Source organism: Microcebus murinus, chromosome 21 (genome assembly GCF_040939455.1).
Source record: "Microcebus murinus isolate Inina chromosome 21, M.murinus_Inina_mat1.0, whole genome shotgun sequence".
NCBI classification, from domain to species: Eukaryota; Metazoa; Chordata; class Mammalia; order Primates; family Cheirogaleidae; genus Microcebus; species Microcebus murinus.
Window position 1 is genome coordinate 19,117,616 of NC_134124.1, and position 21,691 is coordinate 19,139,306.

Genomic DNA, 21,691 nt, shown 5'->3' on the forward strand with positions numbered 1-21,691 from the left:
GGAGAGTCGCACCTCTGTGGCAGTCCTTTCATCTTTTCAAAGGGCTGTGGCAGTTCCCACCGTCTTGCTCTGTGTTCCGCTCCCCGCCCCTGCCGCCCTCTCGTCCCTTCTGCCTCTGCCCTCTGATCCCTACAAAATGTGCCTGCTGCCCTTCTGCAGAGCAGCCTGTGAACGTGTGGGAACAGCTACCCTGCTTGCTCTTTGGCGTTTGCTCCTCCAGCCTGGACGCCTTCCTGTGCCCCCAGTGCCTTCTCACAGGATGTGGTTCTCAGCAAACGCGGACCAAGCCTGTCCACGCGCCAGGCAGCTGGGCTCACGTGAGAAGCATTAAGAAGCACAAGGCTTATTTTTTTTTTTTTTGTCCCGAAAGCAGTGTGGCCTTGCCTTTCAGCTAGGTTGGGACATGAAAATACGGTTCTAAAAAGAATGTCAGGGCCGGGCGCGGTGGCTCATGCCTGTAATCCTAGCACTCTGGGAGGCCGAGGCAGGCAGATTGCTCAAGGTCAGGAGTTCGAAACCAGCCTGAGCAAGAGCGGGGCGGGAACCCGTCTCTACTATAAATAGAAAGAAATTAATTGGCCAACTAATATACATAGAAAAAATTAGCCGGGCATGGTGGCACATGCCTGTAGTCCCAGCTACTCGGGAGGCTGAGGCAGGAGGATTGCTTGAGCCCAGGAGATTGAGGTTGCTGTGAGCTAGGCTGACGCCACAGCACTCACTCTAGCCTGGGCAACAAAGTGAGACTCTGTCTCAAAAAAAAAAAAAAAAAAAAGGATGTCATGGAAAAACCACGGCTTGTGACAGTAACGCAAGCCCGGCAAACGGCCACCTGGAATGTGGACTCGTGGCCATCGGCGGATGGGGAGGCCTCCACGGGCCACGGGGCGTCTGGGAAGGCGCTTGGCGCAGCAGCCACATGCCAGCAGTCATGGGAAGAGTGCGTCCTCGGCCGGGTTTGAAGAATCCAAGGGAGTCAGAGCTGAAGGGTCCCTATGAGCTCGTCTCACCCAGCCCTCATCTTACACAGCGGGCACCCAAGGCCTGGAGGAGGGAAGCGATCTGTTAGAGGTCGCCCCGATGCTAAACAGCAGAAATGATTTGAAGTGATCGTTTGCTCCTTCTTTGCTGTTTCTTCCCAGCTCCCCAACTGCTGTCTTTCTCTTTACTTTCACAATGTATCTCTATGCCTGTATGTGTGCGTGAGAGAGAGAGAGAGAGAGAGAGAGAGAGAGAGAGAGAGAGAGAGAGAGAGAGAAAGAGAGAGACAGAGAGACAGAGGGGAGGCTCTGAAGCGCTCCCCCCTCCTCCCCGTGCCCCTCTCAGAGCTCCTCTCTGCTGGCGGGGCTCTTTCCAGTGCCCTCTTCTCCCTCCCACACAGCCTTGCCTCTCTCCCTGTGCTGTCACCGCACTCTTCTGTAAGAGTCAGGCACTCTCTGGTCACCAGAGCTGACACTGCAGAGAGCCTCTGGAAGGGAAGGGGCGTGGGTGGACAGGAAGACGAGTGCCAGGTGCCAGAGGATGCTCCCTTCCACGGGGTCCCAGCATCCCAGCAGGCAAGGAGGCGGCAGTGTCACTCTCCCCACTCAGCCCCAGCCTCTAGGACAGTCCGCCCTGGCGGCCCCTGAGAGTTTCAGCATCTCCAATAAAGGTGAGATTGCAGTCCTGTTTTATAAAGCTCAAGTTGTTGAAAGACCTCTTATGAAGGTCATGTGGCTAAAACTAGACTTCAAACTCAAACCTCTGTAGTTTTAGAGAACTAGGCTCGTTCTCCACTGGGCCACACCACCCAAATTCAGGAAACATTTGCAACTCTTAGGACTGACATTATAATTGAGCAAAGCCGAGAAATAAACTCCTTTCCTCCTTAAACTGCCTGGGTTCGAATTCTGGCTCAGCCACTTACTAGCTGTGTGTCCCTGAGCAAGTCACTTTGCCTCTGTGTAACTCAGTTTCCTCATCTCTAAGTAGTGGGGATATTAATATGTATCCCACATGACTTAATGTACGTAAAGTCTTAGAACAGCAAGTGCAGCAGAGGTCGAGGGTCTCATCATCACTCTGCCACCGACTCATTATCATTTGTGCAAATCATTTTTTTTTCAGAAGATCTCAATTTGTTCAAGATCTGGCACAACGTTTTCAAAATAAGTAAATCCATCAAAAGGAACTTTCTGGCTGTGCAATTTAGGGTTCTAGTTGTCCTGACTCTCTCTGCAGTTAGTTCAGAGATATCAAACAGTAAAAATAAAAAAATCTACAAACCACATTGGCTTCCTTCATCCTAAGGAAGAGGCCATTCCATTAATCTCAAGCAGTGGGCGTTTGTATCCTTTGATCTTGCAAACCATGCATACTTTGGCTGATAGCCATGCTAAGTCAACATCCTGTGGACCATTTCAGGTATGCAAGATAGTGGCTGCTATTGCTCTGCACGGCATGCAAACTCTTTACCACCAGCTTAGAGGCAGGAAGGACCCCTTAGCACCAATATTGACAGGTGCCTGGGGAGGTGTGTAACTAGAAGGTCTCAGTCCTTGTTTTCTTACTCATCTATTTAAGACAGAAAAACAGATAATGTCATGGGAGGGAAATGGAGGCCAGGGAGACACAGGGCTTTAGGTGAGTACTTACAAGGTGCCTGCCACTGTTTTAAGACTTTGACATGCAACACCGTTTATACTCCCCAAAGCGCTATGAGATAAGTACTGTAATGATTCTTACTTTGCAGCAAAGGATACTGAGGCACAGAGAAGTTGAGTAGGCTGCCCAAGGTCACACACCTAAAAGGTGGGAGAGCTAAGATTTGAATCCAGGCTGATGTATACGGGCAGTGGCTGTGACACACCACTGTCTATTGCTCTGACTCTGAACCTTGAAGCATGCACATTTTTTGCCTAGAGTATTCTTCCCTGCCCTCTTCACCCAACCAAAGGGTCCTTTTCTTTCAGGCTTCATTGCTTCCACTGGGAAGCCTTCTGTAAGCTCCACAGTCAGGTTTCGGTCCACTACTTTGCTCTATAATCACTTGTGTAATATTGGCATTTCTCCCTAAACCTTAAGAGGCTTGAAAGCAAGGACAGACCTGTGGTCTTCTCTGCTACATCCCTGTGTCTAGCATGCGCCTGGCAATGTTAAATACTCATGAATGAATGAGTGGATGGATGAATAAATCATTAGCTAGAATATTCCTTTCTCCGTTCCTAGGAAGTTTCAAATGTATCATATGTTTGGACTTTTCATTGATTTTGTCACCAAACATTCAATGGGAAGCTACTACATGTGAGGGCCTGTGAATATGTAAGCTAGCATTTCATCAAGAGATGGCCTAGCCATGAGTCCTTTCCCAGACTTCTCTGGATAGGAAGGTTTTGATCATGTAAAGGGAAGATGCTGTTGGTTTCAAGTCCATCAGGAGCTCTAGCCATAAGGGCCCACCCTGTACTAGGGAACTTTTTAAAGGGTAAACTTTGGATTGACTTTTGGCTCATGCTCTCAAGGGGCCCTGGCCAGGTGTCAGCCTGACTGCATCCAGCTAGGGCAGAGTTAAGATGTGGGGACTCTTCTGGAAGACCATCCATTCCCAGACCAGGTAGTGCATCTCTACAGCCTTCCATCAACAGCCCAGTTTCAGTGGGTCCCTGACCTTCCTCCACAAAATGCTGGCATTTTGTCCTAAATCCCAGGACTGAGAGAATTGCTTTGTGAGATACTGGCTGACACCTATAATGCTTTCTCAATAGGGGACACCTGTGGGAGGGGCTGTGCCTGTTGGTGCGTCTGCAGATATCCTAGTGTGCCTCCCTGGTTCCAAATGCAATTGGATAAGTCAACTCCAGTGCTTTTTCCCCTCTATATGGCTGGTGTTTTCACTGATGTAAGCACAACTGCAATGTCTTATTGACTTAGTGGGGACCAGATAAGCCTGCGTGTTACCAGGGATAATATAGGGTGAGGACACCTTAAAGTGTTGGTTAGTTAAAGTGGCTAAAATAGGAAAATGTGAAGACTTTTATGCAGAGACATGGGTATTTGAGGACACAATTAAGCCCTCAGCCCAGGAGCATTCCACAAATTCACACATATCCATATTCATGCACACACACCTGTGTGATCACAGAATTGTAGATCAAAGCTGGAAGAGCCCTTAAGAGAGAAATCAATTGGCTCAGAAGTTTCTAAACTTTTTAGTTTGAAGCTCTATTTTCAAATGGAGTCTTGGGGGAGAACCCTAGTATATAAAACACATAAAAAGCGGAGCTGCTTTGGTGGACAAGAGGGGGTTGGGATCTAGGACCCCATTTTTCTGGCCTTCTTCTAACCCAGCATGGTAACTTCTAAAATGCCTGGAACCAGGAACATAGCTTGAAAGGTCACGGATCTGGCCGGTGCGCTTATTTTGCAGATCGATGCACTAATGCCTGTAGAGGTTGTGATAATTGCCCAAGGACAAACAGCTCTCGGGGTTCAAAGGCAGGACAGAACATGGGAGCTTGTCCCTAAACCTCTTTTCCTGACACTTATTGTTTATGACCTGGTTCACAAAATACTACACACAAAAAAAAGTCAATAAAAAAAAATTTCATTGGTCCACAAAGGAAAAACTGAGGCTGAAAGGTAACAGGATTGAAGCTTATAAGAAAATCATGAAAAGGGTAAGCAAAGATTTTCTGTTCCTTCATTCCTCCACATGGATTAAACATGCACCTCCAGGCATTGTGCGTGGACACTATGGGGGGCCAAGGTCCCTGCCCTCTAGGAGTTCACGATCTCATAGGGCAGATGGGAAGGACCATTACAGTCTCAAAGAGAAAGTTAAGAAGGCCTATGAGAGACAGAAATAAAGTGCTTCGTGGTTCACATTCCAAGTACCAGCACCCATTAAGGAGCTGAGGCAAACGTCCTGATCTCATGGAAACCTGCTAATTTCTTCTTAGTATAAAGATGCAGGCCTTTCCAAGTGCTTCACGGCAGGATGGAAGATACATGAATCAGATCAACTGCACTCATGGTCCGGAGGCAGGATGTACAGTGGTTAGAAAACAAGCCCTAGAGTCTTGTTAGTTGCTAGGACTACAGTTTCTGTCTCTTACTAACTACGCTACATTGAGCAGGAGCTACTGTATTAATTTAAGCCTCAGTTTTCTAATTTTCATTTGCAGATGGGGGTGATGGTAATACCTGCTTTACAGGGTTGCTTTGAGGATTAAATGAGATAATATAAATAAAGCACTTAGCACAGTGCCTACTACATAGTACAGGTTTGATACATATGAGGCACTATGGTTGTTGTTGTCATTATTGTTTTAGCTAAAATCCGCCTGCCATGACATCTGCCCATGCATCGATTCCGCCCTACCTTTCAGAGCCTCAGAGAACAAATCTTCCGCCTCCTCCCCATGACAGCCCTTCTGAGATGCAAATATACCTTTCACTTACCCTCTTACTCTCCTCTTATTTTTTAAGCTGATCATTCCCTCTTTTTTCAAGCATTTCTAATGTAACGAGACTTTTCACGCTACACTTCCCTATAACCATCCTCTCTGTGAAGCTGTCATCTTTAAGATTGTGTCTGACAATTTGGGGAAACCTGGCATGTTTGGCTTGTGCCGCTCAGAATATAAAGTACAGGTTCTTTGATTTTCTCTAATCTTACTTCTTCCAGATCTCCAGGGCGTGGGGTGGAGGGAGTGCTCTTTCCTGTGTCCCAGGAAAATAAACCTTCTCCCTTGCCCTTTTCCCGTAATGAAGTGAGAGATGCTCCTTCTTCCTTCTGATGGGCACGGTGCCGGTGCAGGCAGGATGATGAGGGCTGAACAGCTTGTATGTGACCTCTTGAAAGAATCCCAGAGAAAAGGAAATCCAGCTTTGAAGACAAAGCTTTTCATCCTTCCAAAGCCGTGTTCCTGTACACCTGCCTCGTGTCCTCTCTGGCTTTCTTGCCTAACCCAGTCCCTGGATTGGAAGCAGTTCTGAAAACACCTAACCTCTTGGCCCGATGATAATGATGATGGTGAATGCGACGATAATAATAATGGCTAACATTCATTAAGCACTTACTGTGTGCCAGACACAGTCCTCAGTGCTTAATTGTATTAATTCGTTTAAGCCTACGCCAGTTCTGTGATGTAGGTGCTATGATAAGTGCATTTGCAAGACCAGAGAACTGAGCCTCACAGAAGCTAAGTAACCAGTAAGCACACATAATCAGTTCTTTTGTTTCCGAATGCATGTGATAATTAATAGCCATAATGATGGCCCAGAGCCTCTTCAAGATCCTTAAAGCATTCTCCAAATCTTCACAGCAAGATAAAAGCATGTCCAACGTAGTTATAGTGTTAAATATCTCTTTAGGATATCGTAATTACTTGAAATGCCTGTTCACTCTAATCCTTTGAAAATTATAATTGACATATGATAGATGGAGTGACTATATTAACTAGTTTACTTAATTGAGCACTTTCACTACTAGTCATCATACTCAAAGGGCTTTTCGGCATTATGTTGCCGCACACGGTGGGTGTGGAGAGGAAAAGACAGATTCTAATCCCAGCTTGTTCACTAACCAGCCATACAACCTTAAGCTACTATTCCCCTCTCTGGACCTCAGTTTCCCTATCAGTGCAATATGGAGGGTCTGCTCCCATCTCTAAAATCTTTGTTTCTGTGTATTAATAGGTCAGGAGTCAGCAAACTCTGACTCTATGGGTCAAATGCAACCACCATCTGATTTTGTATGGCTCATGAGCTAAGAATGAACATTTTTTTATATTTTAAAATCATTGGGGAAAAAAACAATCAAAAGAATGGTAATTCATAGCCTGTGAAATGAGATTAAATTTCAGTATGCACAAATAATTTTTATTGGGACGGCTGTGCTCATTCGTTTACTCTTGTCTACATACGACAGCTGCTTTCATGCTACAATGGCAGAGTTGAATCTTTGAGATAGAAACAATATAGTTTGCAAAGCCTAAAATACTTACAATCTGGCCCTTTACACAAAAAAATTGCTACTCGCTGGTACAGATGTGGGCTAGATGGGCACTAATAAGCTTCGGATAAACCAGAAGCTTCGGAAACATCTAAACAACCTTTGGAGGTTGGTGTCAAGAAGAGAGACCTAGCGCCATCCCACAATGTTTTTCCAAGACAGACAGCTGTATTGGCAGCCCCTGCTCTGGCAGGCGGAGACATTTATTCCAGACTATTAACTGTTATTAACTGTGTCAGCCACAGTCTGAGGTTCTTTGTCCTTCTTTGTCTGGGGCAATCTGGATACACCATGCTAAAGCTAAACTTATTTGTTTTTCCATTGAAGAGGCAGTGTAACTCACACATTGGTGAAGAAAACAAATTTTATGGATAGACCACAGTTTGAATCCTTGCTTGCTGTGTGATCTCATGGGAGTTTCTAAAAGTCTCTGAACCATAACTCCTCAAAAGAAAATTAGGATGGATACTCGCTCACTCATTTATGCAAATAAGCATCCTACTATGCACATTTACCTCTCAGAATTGTTGAAGGAATTAAATAGGAATTATCTATATAAAGCGTTTAACAGAATCCCTGGCTCAGGATAAGAGCTTGGGAAATGTTTAAAGTAAATCTAGGGGCGACTTCTCGATTGATTATTTAATTTTTCATTTTTAAGTGGCAGTAACTCAAAACTCTTAAAATGTTGTTTGGATAGAGTTATGTGATGCATGTGAAGTGGCATTTTAGCCATCGTTTTTGTTATTCTTATGAGTAATGCTTCTGAAGCTGTGTCTCAGTAGAGCATTTGACAGCACCGGTGTTCTTTAATTCCAGGCCAAGAGATCACAAATTAAGCAGGACTCTCTTAACAGACCATAACAAAGCTTCAATAAATACATCAACTCCTCTTCCCTGCCCTGCCCCTGCTAGTTCCTGCCCCAGTTTCCAGTGACTACTGGGTGATCTCTAACTAGCAAGGTACAACGGAAGAGTTATTTTTATTTTTTAATATTTCAAAGGCAGTGCATTCACATGATAAAAAGATATTACAAAAGGGTATAAAATAAAAAGCAAATACCTGTTCTCTCCAATCCCATACTTTGTAGAAATAACTATATATTTATAACTATATATTTATATATAACTATATATTTATAACTTTTCCTATATTTGATGATTCTGATGGTTTCCTCCACACTTCTACATAGTATATCTATTTTTTCTTTTTCTTGCTTTATCAATTTTAATTTCGTGTCTGACTTCCCATTAGAAAGATGACAAATCACCTCATACTACCCCCCACATCCTCTCCTCAGTGTTTGTTAGTTATGCTATTATTTGGAATTCTTGTGACAATTATCTTTATAATTTTAATATACTGAACCTTGATTTTTGATTCCCCAGCATTAGAGCTTTGTCAAACTACAGATACTGTTTCCCGTTAGGGCTACTAAATGATAGTCCTTAGGGATGGCTATTTTGCAAAAGCTTCCCAAGGTGCCTTTGTGTCCCTCAGGTTAAGGACCATTATCCTGAAAGCTTACAGTTTATCAGCAAGTTCGTTTGCATTTGAATGAAGATTTTAGGCACAGCATCCTTCTTCACCCATTCATTAGTCTCACAGGTGGGACAGAGTAAAATGCCACAGAGGTATAGAAGAAGCAGACAAGAACATAATGACCTGGTAGCCCCAGGAATTTACTCATCACAAAGCTCCATTTTAAAAAAGAAACAGTAACTCTGCAAAAAGCAGCATCTTGGGCCAATGCTTGGGGGGTTGGGGGGCAGTGGCAGGAGTCTGGGTTTAGACCTGCATTCTCAGACCGAATAATTTGAAAAACACTGAATAGCTTGAATAAAAAGCACCCTGTATATTAATTTCATTTTTATTCAATAGCCACAGTGTATATAGCAGTGGACTGAGCGTTTGGGGGCATGTTATAAAATAGGGAAAATGACTATAAAAGAGTAGTGACAATCAAACATCATAGTTAAAACTTTTCGTAGAATATAATTAGCAATGCAGTGTCCTTGTACAATATTATTCAATTAATAGCACACATAAAAGAAGATAAATAAAAGTGCATTAATTACCAAATATTACCCCCCAAGGTTTTTTTTAAATAAAATAGCAAAGAAAATTAGAAAATAATTTAATTAAACCTCATGTATTGAGAGTGCCCAGGAGAATAGAGTGAGTGAGTTGAATTTTCCAGTTAACCGGTGGGCAAGAAGTTAATGCCTTTATTTCCCTTTCTTAGTCAAGAACACATTTTTATATTGGCATAGCCTATCTTCTTGCATTATGGAGAAATCAAGTCTAGTAACTCTAAGATACTCATTTCTTAGTGATTAAGACATTGTAGGGATCAAGATGATCATTCCCAGCATGAAATCTTTCATGGAGGGAAAGATGTCAGCTATTAAGTGAATGTACATTGACCTCCAAGTTATTTTCTAATTTTGCTTATTTTACTTAACATCACAGCTATGAGTGTGTTTTATCATTTTTTTGTCCTGTCTTTCTCAGGGAGACAGGGAAGTTCGTTTGAAGGACCTCATCAATTTGATCATATATAACCAAGGTTTGACTCCACTAACCTTGTAGTCAGATGTTCTGGTTATGGAGTTGAACAGGGCTTACGTTTGAACAAACTCTGCCATTTCCTTCGGCCTTCATTATATTTGAGATGGAGGCAGTCAGTACAAAATGCCCAAGAGCTTGCTACAGATTTTCAAGTGGCAGAATCTGACCGCAGGAGATCATTTCCATTTTATTCTCTCAGTAGTTGTTTTATGAACAAGTTGTTCTCAAAGTCTCTAAAAACAATGGGAAATCTCTCAATCGTGTTCTAGCTTTTTTAAATTTTATTTTATTTCAGAATGTTACGGGGATACAAATGTTTTAGTTACATAAATTGCTTTTGTACCATTTGAGTCAAAGTTCTAAGTGTGCCCATCATCCAGATAATTGTGCACTGTACCCGTTCGGTGTGACTTTACCCATCCTCTTCTCCCCACTCCCACCTGCTTGATTTCTGATGACTGGTATTTCCATATGTGCACATGTGTTGATCAATTAGTACCAACTTAATGGTGAATACATGTGGTGTTTGTTTTTCTATTCTTGTGATACTTCATTTAGAAGAATGGTTTCCATTTCCATCCAGGATAATACCAGAGATAGCTTACCATTTTATATGACTGAGTAATACTCCATGATATACAACATTTTATTAATCCACTCATGTACTAGTGGGCACTTGGGTCATTTCCACATCCTTGCAATTGTGAATTGTGCTGCTATGAACATTTGGGTGCAGGTGTCTTTTTTATAGAATGTCTTTTTTTTTCTTTTGGGTATATACCCAGTAGTGGTGTTACTGGATAAAATGGTAGATCTACTTTTAGTTCTTTGAAGTATCTCCATACTACTTTCCAGAGATTGTACTAGTTTGTCCTAGTTTGTACTAATCTCAAAGTTATTTCAAAACTGAGTTTCTCTTTTCAACAAAATTCATCCACAGGCATTTGCTGCCTGCTGGTCATATTTTTCCTCGCTAATTGGCATTCTTGCTTGAGGAAAGTCTCTGGCTTTGATTTTTTCATTCAACAAATATCTATCGTGCATCTACTCTATGCCAGACATTGTTCTAGGCTCAGGTTCTAGGACACATCAGTGACTGAGACAGAAAACGTCACTGCTCTCATGAAGCCGACATTCTGGTGGGAGGAGAGAAGACAAGGAAACACATGAGTGAACAAGACGGTCTCGAGTGGTGATAAATGCTCTGGAGAAGCTCTGTCAGGGCACTGAAATAGAACTGACTGGTCAAGGTGTTGATGATGACTCTATTGGGTTCTTCCAGGAGCAATTCTTAAGACAGGAATTCAAGCACAGGTGGCTTCTTTGGGTGCCAAACCTAGAAACATCAGTAGGAAATCAGGGAAGGGAAGGCAGCCATAAAGGTGCATAATGAAAACACACTGCAAGCTACTACAGGAGCGCGATCCCTTAAGGGATCTCTAGATATTAATGTAGAACATGCTTTAGCATTAATCCACCCAGGAAAGAGGATTCTGGGGCATTTATCTACTGACTCCCCATCTGGTATCGGTTGAGACCTGCCTCTGGGTGCATTAACTCCCCAGGGTCTGGCTTACCCTGCAGGTAGGTGGGGTAACAGATGTTCGCAGTTAGTATATAAAGCACAATACTACTGCACAACGGAGAGTAGAAAGGATCAGGATGCTGACAGTGTCTACCCCAGGGCAAGAATTGAATCTTTAGATAAGGGGGTCAGGAAAGCCCTCTCTGAAGACACGGCATTCTGGCTGAGATCCAAACGATGGAAAGGAGCCAGCCAGGAAAATCACATTATCAGGCAGAAAGAATAGCCAGGACAAAGGCTTTGAGTGCGACTAAGCTTGGTTTGTTTAAGAAATAAACACAATAAGGAATCACAGAGCTTTAGAGACACAGGTTGGGGAGGGGTGTCTCTGAACCATGAAGTCCATCCTTTCACATAAGAAAACTGGGCAAAGGCAATGAGAAACTCAGAGATGCGGGCAGTGCCATGGGATCCAGAGACAGAGCTGGGACCAGTGCTGAGGTCTCTGGGCTTCCAGTCAGAGCTTCCCCATCCCCATCATGCTTCCATTTTCCTATCTCACTCACTGGGATTTGACAGTTTCTCCAAGCCATGGAACTGAAAGGGCAGTGACTTTATGATCTCTGCTGAAATACCTGCAACAGACCCCAATTATACAAAACAAAAACAAAAAAAAAAACCCTTCACGTTTACACAAGGTTCTATGTGACCCAGGCTTGGGTGGTGGCTCTGACCTCACTTCCCCCCCCCTCCTCTCACTCACCTTGCTGCGGTGACACCAGCCTCCTTATTTTCTCTTGAACATGCCAAGCATCCTCCCACCTCTGGGCCTTTGCTCAGAATGCTCTTCTCCAAATATCCCCATAGCTCAGTCACAAGGCTTCACTTCCCTCAGATCCCTGTGCCAACCCCACCTCCTCAGGGAGGCTCTTCCCAATCATCATTTCTTTCAAAGCATGGAGCCATCCCCACCCCTGTCCATTAATTCCACTTTGTCTTTCTTCGTGGGACTCATTGCTGCCACTGAGTATACTATACTAGATTACACTATACTATGCTGCACTCTTACTTGCTTATTTATTCATTGTCTACCTTCCCCATTAGAATATAAGCTCCGTGAGAGAAGGAACTTGTTTCATTCACTCTTAGAATAGTGCACTATAGCTTCTCAAAATTTTCTGTTGAATAGTTAATGAGTGAGTGCACGAGTGAGCAATGGAGTGAACAGATTGCCTTCGTTCTGGTCCTCTCTCTGCCGCTAACTCACTGAACGGATGACTTCATGCAAGTCAATTCTCCCACTCTGTCTCAGTTTCTTTATCTGGCAAATAGACATTTAAGTTTTACCCTTTAAAGTGATAAAGTGAAATGAAGCCATTGATCAGAAAGCACTGTATATTATTGAATATTTTATACAAATATAAGATTTGCTTCTCAGGTTCAAGGCTTCCTGAGTTTGAGCAAACTTCACCCAATGGGGAGAAAGTTTCATCCCAATGAAGACTGCTTCGTGGATGTTTGCCTCCTCGTAGATAAAGATCTAGTCTGTTGCATGGGAAAGCACACAGGGTGAGGGAAGAGGACCCAGGTCAGAATCCAGCTGCTTCTGCAGACTGGCTGGGGACCGTGGAGAAGTCATAGGAGCTTACCCCAATGAACTGGAGATTCCTCTTCTCTCAAAAAGGTGGAGAGTGGGAAGGAATTGACCCATATATTTGTCTCATATATCTGTATAATCACAATAACCCTAGTCACCATTTATCGGTCACTCGGTCTGCACCATACAGTTGACATGTGTCATTGCATTGCGTCTTCTCCCCAATCTCATTATTCAGACAAGAAAACTGTCAAGTACCCTAGTCCATGGTAGTGTAACTAGCGGCTTGTGACTAGCAGAGCCAGCACTTCAACCCTGTGCTAACTTTGTGCACAAACTAAGGGGTAACCAAGTTCAGAGGGAAGGGAGACACACCCCTCTCTGTGTTGAGTCAGTTCCACCTCCTGGAACAGGATGGGCAATCCTGTGATTCTGTAACATGGTTAAGTGGATGACTCCACCTAGAAGCAGGTTTTGACTTCTCCCTCCTCTCTCCTCCACAGGGCTTCATGGACATTGACTTAAACAAATTCAAAGAGAGTGGAGCCAACGTGACAGGTTTCCAGTTGGTGAACTACACTGACACCATCCCAGCCAAGATCATGCAGCAGTGGAAGAACAGTGACGCTCGAGACCACACCCGGGTGGACTGGAAGCGACCCAAGGTGAAGAAATGAGCAGCCAGCAGCAGCCTGGGCCCTGTGCCTGCCCCAGATTTCTGGACGGTGTTAGTCTTTGGAAAGGAATAGGCTTTCTAAAAGTAACAAGCTTAGGAAAATATATTCATCAAGATATAAGGGTATAAGGTGCAAGGGTCAGACAACCCAAAATGACAATAGTTTTAACAAGTGAGACATTTTGTTTTTCTCTCATACAAACAAAATTTAGGAGTCAGCAGTCCAGGACTCATCTAATGGCTCCACAATCATCAAATACCCAGGCTTCTCTTGCTGTCTTGTTCTGCTGTCCTCAGTGCATGGCTGCTACCTTAGAGCCCAAGACGGCTGATCAGATCATAGCCATGACCTCAGCCTCCTGCCCAATGGGAAGGAAAAAGAGAAAACGAAAAGCATAATTGCTTCCTTTCAGAACTTTTTTTCAAGAGCCACACACAGATCTACTCATATGCCATTAGCCATATCACAGAAAAGTACCCCCAGTTAGCTGCAAGGGAAGCTGGAAGGTGGTGGTTCTATTCTGGGCAGGGCCACCGTGTTGCACAACTCAAGGGGATGCTCTTTTCTTTGTGGCTGAAACCTCCTTGAGTTGTGTGGCGAGGTGACCCTTATTCTGGTCAGCTATGCGCCCAGCTAAAAAATCAAGGGAACCTAACTAATGAATATCCAGCAGATCTCTGCCCCAGAGAGTCAGCTCTCAGTTGTTGTCAGACTAGCTGCCTCTCACTTACCAGCAATGCAGCTCTAAATCCTGCAACCAAAATTTATTTTGTTTGCTATTTGAGAATGGTTTAAAATAAGGATAGCAAGTGACTTTTCTTTCCCATGTAAAATCAAATAGATTTGCAGTGGCTGTGTGGAATACTGTGTTGAGAAGGATTCTGAGGCTCAGTTTATTTGTCTGAGGCAAACAGTGAATCCTTGGCATACTTTCTGTTGCCACAGGGTCAGTTTATTTTTGTAAATGGTGGACCATTTAACTAAGACACTTCTCATTCCACTATTGCTCAAACTGATATAACCCTTCAAGAATGGAGACTTGTTTCAATATGAGCTTAAGCAAACAAAATCACAAATGCCCTTTAAAATAGTGAGCAAACCATATAGGAGTTAATTAATTAATATGCGAGTACTCTACTCGATTATCAACAGATTTGAGCAGATTACAAAAATAATATAAATGTAATATAATTTTTAAAAAGAAGTGAGAGAATTAAAGCTAAAAATTAGAAAAAGATTGATATATTCATTCTTCAGCTCTATATCATGAACATACAGTATATTAGACAACATAATAGGTATTTAGGAACAAATTAGGGAGGAAGACAGATGTGAGTTCCAAAACCAGGAAATATTTTCCTGGACTGTTATCCTGGTTTTGTTTCATCCAAATCTTAGCCCCCTTTTGTTCATGAGGGGAAAGAATTGATAATTGTCATGAGTAAGCACAAGAGGAAAGTTGGCAGGATCTAATCTTACCACTTAAGTTAGCCACATACAGAAATAATTAAGAGCTCACCGTCCTTGGATTTTTTTTTCTTTTACTGTCACAAGACATGGTAAACAGTTCCCTTTGGTTTCTAATGAATGACTGTAATGTAGGGAAAACCAACTGGTTTTCCATGAACTATACCCAGCCTGCAGAGGTATTACATTTAATCTATGCATTTCCCCCCTAATTAAACCAACATTTTAAAAATTGCAAGATTGCACACACAAATCTAGGATTTGGGCTTCTCTTCAAAAGTCAGTGATAAGCAGTGATACTGGATTCACAATTCAGGAGGGCACCATTGGCCGGTGTGGTGGAGCGGCAGCCCCCGTTGGAAAGGGCCGGCACTCCCTCCCTGCACCCCCACCATCTCCCCACTTGTACCTTGCGCCCCGCCCACTACGCACCTTCTCGTCACCAGAAAGCAGGAGCCCAAACACAGCCCCGTCCCTGCCTTCCTGGCAGCTTGCTCTGGTAGCTAACTGTGTCCGTTCCTCCCACCAGTACACCTCCGCGCTCACCTACGACGGCGTGAAGGTGATGGCTGAGGCTTTCCAGAGCCTGCGCAGGCAGAGGATTGACATATCCCGCCGGGGCAACGCTGGGGACTGCCTGGCTAACCCGGCTGTGCCCTGGGGCCAGGGCATCGACATCCAACGGGCTCTGCAGCAGGTAAGCCGGCAGTGCTTGCCCCGGCCCATCTCGTGGGAGCCTGCTCGTGTGTATTTCAGCATCGCACTTGGGCAACACGCAGCTCTCTTTAAAAAGCAGTAAGAGCACACCTGAAGTTTGGAACAACGACTGCATTGTGTTTGTGGCTCTCAGCATACGTGGAATCTCATGTAAATTTATTTTTTAAAAGCCAGCAATATGGAATAGTCATTCCTTGTAGTGTAAAAGCTGTATTTTCTGCTTAGCAATTATTCAGGAAAAGGAAAGCCAGGGGTTGTCTGTATTTAGAAAGGGGACTTGAAACGGGGAGGGGATGAAACTAGCCGTGTTAGCGGTCTCCTTCCTGGAGACCCTCCCCTCTGGCCATGATTGTCTAGATTTCCTCTCTGCACACATTTCCCGAGGGCCTACTGTGTGTGGGGACCCAGAAAATGTTTCTTAGTGCTTCTGATACGACCTTCTTGCTTCTCTGTGTTGCAATAATCAATTTTGTTGCACTTAAAAACAGTTTAGAAATCAGAGCTAGCAAATGGCCGCGCCCCTTCCAATCAGTTGTCTGTGCAAAGGATTCTGTGGCTGAATCCAGACCCAAGGGGGAGAAGTATAAATATTCAATTAGTGATGCACCGCGGTGGCAGCAGGATGAGACAGCGGCACCCGTGGGTGTATATGTAGGGTCCCTGGTTTAGAAGATCCTGGGGATGTGCCTCAGCTTTATCATTCTTGGAGGTGCTAGGAACCTCTAGAAGCACCTCAAGCCCAGGCTGTGATTCTCAAACTGCCAACAGATAGCACCGTATTATGCCTCCAGTGTCTCACAATAGAGAGGATGTATTTCCAAAGGGACTGGGGCAGGATGGCATTGCTCGCTGCGGGAGGAAGACAGAGCATCAGGCACAGCCAGCAACAGCAGGACAGTTCATGCAAATGCCCCTGGGGACCTGCCCTCCCCAACCAGGGGAGTCGCCTGGATAAGACCAGCTATACTTTTAGGACTACGTTCAGCAAAAGATGAATTTCGGCTCCTGGGGGGAAAGAGGAGCATTTCTGAATGAGGGAGGAAAGTAGAGCAAAATGTGCAACTATTTCCATTTGTTTGCCAACCACACGTGCACAGCTCTGGCAGTTTTCACAACCTGGAGAAAGAGACGAGAAAGGAACCTCACCAGCTGTTCCCCAGCCCCGAGGAAGCGCCTGTGCATAGAGGAGAATGAGGAGCTCTGTCCTGTGCAACGAAGCTACACGGGAGCCCTGCTACCTGCAGGAGGACCGTGCAAAGGAGGACCTCCTGCAGCCACTTCTGGCTCCCCTGGTCCCTGTGCAGGGTGGCCCCAAGTCGCCAGGCAGCAGCAGCAGACACCAGGCAGCTTCCAGAACGCTTGCCAAAGGGGCAGCGCCTCCCCCTCAGCTTATTTAAAATGCTCTTCCAGACTCCACGGTCGAGACAGATTCTATTTGCAATGTGAGGTGGTTTCAGAAGGTCCCAGGGACTGGCCCTCGCCTGCACATCCCTTCCCACTCCCTCGCCTTTCCCATCTTAATGGTGTCCCTGAAAGCGTATTCTGACATCACCGTGACAGTGATGAAGCCCGGGAGGCAATGCAGGGTGGCAGGAAGGGCTCTCAGCCAGGAGGCAGGAGAGCTGGGCTCCAAGTCCAGCTAGGCTCCTCACTCTCTGGGTGACCTTGAAATATTCATCCAACTCTCCTGCAGACTTCCCTTGCCTTACTCCTGAAAATGAGGGGGTTGGGGAGACAACCCCCAAGTGTCAACTGGCTCTAAAAATTCGAAGAGTCTAAATTTTTTTTTCTTACTGTCTAACCCACATCCTTCTGGTTATAATGTATGCTCACTCTTCTGCTTCTGCCCTTTGTAGGGTTTGAAAGGAAGCAGTTGCTTTAGTCAGAAGAATATTGACCTCTTTTATTTTGTCTTGGAGCCAAGATGTATATTCGTGTGTGTTGTGTGTGCATGCATGCATGTGTCAGCTGGGCCCACGGCATGCTCTGGCCTGGGGCTGTGCACCAGGAGGACAAGGGAAGGCAAAGTCTGCCCTCAAGAAACTCCCTTCAGTGTCTACGTAGAAAAAGAAAAACTACGCCCCCCCCCAAAAAAAAACAAACCCAGAACATTCCAACCCTAAGAACAGAGGTTCCAACTGATTCCTTTCAAACCTTTGTTAAGCACCTAGAATCAAAAGAGTTTATTGCTGAAAGAGACCTTAGGGATTACTGACTCTCATTTTCCCTCACTTTACAAATGATACAGCAGGCCTAGAGTGGGCGGTGACTCACCAGGGTCACACAGCCGCTTATAGCAATGGAGGCTGTACCAGACCCCAATCCAGGGCTCCTCCTCCTGCCCAAGCCAGGCCTGTCCTATGGCCTGGGGGCTTTGCTTATGAGCAGTGACCACTGGGGCCTTCCACACATAGTCAAGGCCACTGTCCAGCCATGACCCCTTCTAGATCCATCTCTTGAAATAGCCGTGCCACCAGGGAGCAACTGCCCACCACGGGCTGGGTAAATGCTGATGACATCCAGTCCTTAGAACCCGGGTCTTGGAATCTCAGGTCTCTCTACATGCTGACCACTGGCCTTCAGGTGGCACAGTGGGAGGAGACCTGTGGTTCAGCTTGTGTCACAGCCGGGATGTCTGTGAGTTAGGCCTGGAGGCCCAGCACAGCCTACCTGGAGGGCTATCGCGCTGGGGACTTAAATTCTGCAAACAGTGGTAATAATACCCACGATGTGTTAAAGCGTTACTATGTACAAGGCTCTGAACATTCACATGTATTATCTCACTGAATTCCTCAATAATACTCTCAGGTAGCTAGTTTTATTAAGTGTGCTTTATAATTGGAGAAACTGAGCTTCCAGGAGGTTACAAAACTTCCTGAAATGATACAGCTAGCTAGTGGCAAAACTGGGATTCCAACCCACATTTATTTATTTATTTATTTATTTTTTGAGACAGAGTCTTGCTTTGTTGCCCAGGCTAGAGTGAGTGCCATGGTGTCAGCCTAGCTCACAGCAACCTCAAACTTCTGGGCTCAAGCAATCCTTCTGTCTCAACCTCCCGAGGATCTGGGACTACAGGCGTGCATCACCATACCCGGCTAATTTTTTCTATATATATTAGTTGGCCAATTAATTTCTTTCTACTTATAGTAGAGACGGGGGTCTCCCTTTTGCTCAGGCTGGTTTCGAACTCCTAACCTTGAGCAATACGCCCACCTGGGCCTCCCAGAGTGCTAGGATTACAGGCGTAAGCCACCACGCCCGGCCCCAACCCGCATTTAGTTGACAATCTGCTCTCTATGCTTAACCGCTCTGAAGCCTGGAAGGCCCAGCCAGGCAGTGGGACACAGAGCTAGGTCCCACCCCCAGCAGCACATGGCCTTGGGCAATATCCGTGCAGCCCCCCAGCCCCCCAGCACCCTGCTGTAATTTCCTCAGCAGCAGAGTGAGGATAACCGCCTGCCCCCTGCCTGCCATCCAGGGAGCTGCTCAGAATATTAATGAGCCCACATCCCCGAAGCCCTCAGCGCTCCAGGAGGGAGGCGGCATTAGGGTACCCATATGCCGCCTTCCGGCTGGCAGAGAAGACCAAACTCCCCAAGTCAGGCTCTTAAGGAGGTTATAGGCATTTGAGGATGATTTAACCAAAAAAAAAAAAAAAAAAAAAGACTGTTCATTCTTTTTCTCAGATATAGCCACACATGTGAATACATATATATTTGCATGACCAGGAGTGGTAGAAACATAGACACTCGTGGAAGCCTATCCCAGGACCTCAGGCTTAGAATACCTGCCCTCGATAGTGACCGCCGCTCTTAGTTCTTGTTTCTGGAATCTGCTAGCCGGCAGTCAGGCGTGTGGAAGTGAAGGCATGCCCAGCACTGTGCCAGATGGGGCCTGCAGAGGGCTGGGCCGTGAGACACGGCCCCTGCCTTTCAGGACTCAAGGTCCACTTTCAAAGGCAAGACAAGCCTATGGGAAACAATGGCTAGGACGAGGTGGGTTAAGGGCTAGCTAACACAGGCGGCTGTCGGTGCTGTGGGTGGTCAGGGCAGAATGCCAGCACTGAGCAACGCGGACACGCGCAAGGCTTCCTGCGGAGCGTGACGGGGCCTTTGAATAACAAGAGATGGAGACTGGAACTAACTCGAGATAGATGGTCACGCAACACTTAAAGGATGTGTAAATTTGAAGGAGGAGTAAATCGGGTTTTGGAGGTTCTGGATAGGGACGTCGAGGAGACCCAGCAGGAGACTAGAGTAGGGGTACAGGCGAGGACTTGCGGGTGTCCCACTGGGTTCTAACTGAGGCTCCACCAAGCACCATCGGGGTGATCTTGAACTGACTGCTCGGTTTTTCTAGGCCTGGATTGCCTCCTCATCTGCTAAACAGACATAACCCGTTTAGCACTGCCCAGAGCTCAGCCCTGATGGAGGGGACAGCACCTTCAACATGTTTCTGAGAAGCTTCTTCCTCTGAGTCCCGACTTTCCACGTTAAGTGGTTTGAGTCTGAGCCATTCCCACGACCTCTCGTCATCGTGGGGTGGTGGTTCCAGGATGTCTCCTTTCCTATTTGCCGATACTTTGACTTATCTTGGTGTGTGTAAAATTTGGCTTCCCCAACTAGACAGGAAGAGCCTTCAGTTACCGCAGGCCTCTCAACGAATCACTGTGAGTCCCAGAGTCAAGTGCCATCAGTTCTGAGTCTCAATAATCTTACCTGTAAAAGGTCTAAAAAACCCCTCTGCTCTGGCTACCCACTAGACTTCTGTGAACATCAAATAAGTAGCTTCTTATGAAATCACTGTGACAATGCAAAGAGCCCTCAGGTCACTAAAACTTTGCAGGTAGGACCCCTGGCCTTATTGGAAACTGAAGAAGGGATGTGAAAGTAACAATGAAAAAGTCATCATTTCTGCTAAAAGAGTCCCCTGCTCTAAGACAACAACTTATCAGACCCAAGGCCTCAGTTTTAGATCTTATTTTCTATCCCTTTTATCCACTCTATACAGCACAGTAGCAATCATCATCATCATCATCTACATAATATAAACCATGTATTGAACACTTATGTCCCAGACGATATGCTAAGAACTTCAGTTCTTTGAAGAGAAAACCAAGAAACAGGTAGGTTTAGTGACACACCCATGGCCATGTACTTAGGAATGGTTGGAACATGACCTGGGGAATGCCCGGCAGGAATAAAACGAGGCCGGCAGAAGACACTACATTGCACGTTGTTGTGTTGCCCATCTGAAGCCTGGCACGGTAGCACCGGCCTGTGTGTGAGAGACCACTGGGTATCTTAAATGAAGACATCAGAAGATATCAAAAGCTCTGGATTGTAGACCTGCCTCTGCCACTTGTTAGTCACAAGGCTTGAGCAGATTACTTTACCTCCCAGAGTTTTGACTTTTCTTGTGTAAATGAAGATCATAATCTCTAAATGGCATACCTCAGGGAGTTCCTGTAGATAGAGATGAAGTGATGTGGGAAAGTGCTTCATAAACATGAAACATATGGAAAGTGGTGGTAGTATTAGTATCGCTGTTAGTAACAATAATAATAACAGCTGGCATTTGTTGAATGACTCACTGTGGGCCAAGCATTGATCATAAAAATCTCATTTAATCCTTAAAACAACCTTAAGACATAATTAACTTTAATTGGTCCCATTAAACAAATGAGGAAACTGAGTCATAGATTATGTAATCTTTCAAACTAATATGCCATATTGATAATTAGTATGATACTTGAGACTGGGGCCAAAAAATAGGTGCCCATTTGGATCATTAATGACACTTCCTTCTGTTTGAGCAAATCAATCTACCACCCAGTCATCTGCCACATCTACTCCAGTCTGTTTTTCCAAACGAGTTACTTAAACTGGCACCCACCAACCTAGCAACCTGTTCCTGAACCTGAATCAGTGGGAAAGCTAAAGACAGGCCAGAGAAGGCAGAGGTGAGACGAAGGTGAAGTTGCTGATAGAAGGGAATTTCTCCCTTCTTTTATTCTTCATAGTAGGATCTGTGCTTTGTTTTCTCTCTGAAAAGCAAAGATAGCCCAGACTTCTTTAGAGCCAGGGATTTCTCCAGATTTCATCTGAGAAAGTGCAGAGCTTGCTGTATGATTTGCTCA

General features: G+C 45.1%; 1 protein-coding gene across 3 annotated transcripts in view; it reads left to right on the forward strand.

Moving 5' to 3' along the window:
* The window catches only part of GRIA1 (glutamate ionotropic receptor AMPA type subunit 1), a 287,126-nt gene that overhangs the window by 154,739 nt on the left and 110,696 nt on the right, over nucleotides 1–21,691 (forward strand). For all 3 annotated transcript variants that reach the window (XM_012752752.2, XM_012752761.2, XM_075996242.1), the window contains exons 6-7: nucleotides 13,192–13,353; nucleotides 15,362–15,529. In XM_012752752.2, the coding sequence (XP_012608206.1) occupies nucleotides 13,192–13,353; nucleotides 15,362–15,529 (330 nt within the window). The remainder of the gene's footprint in view (nucleotides 1–13,191; nucleotides 13,354–15,361; nucleotides 15,530–21,691) is intronic.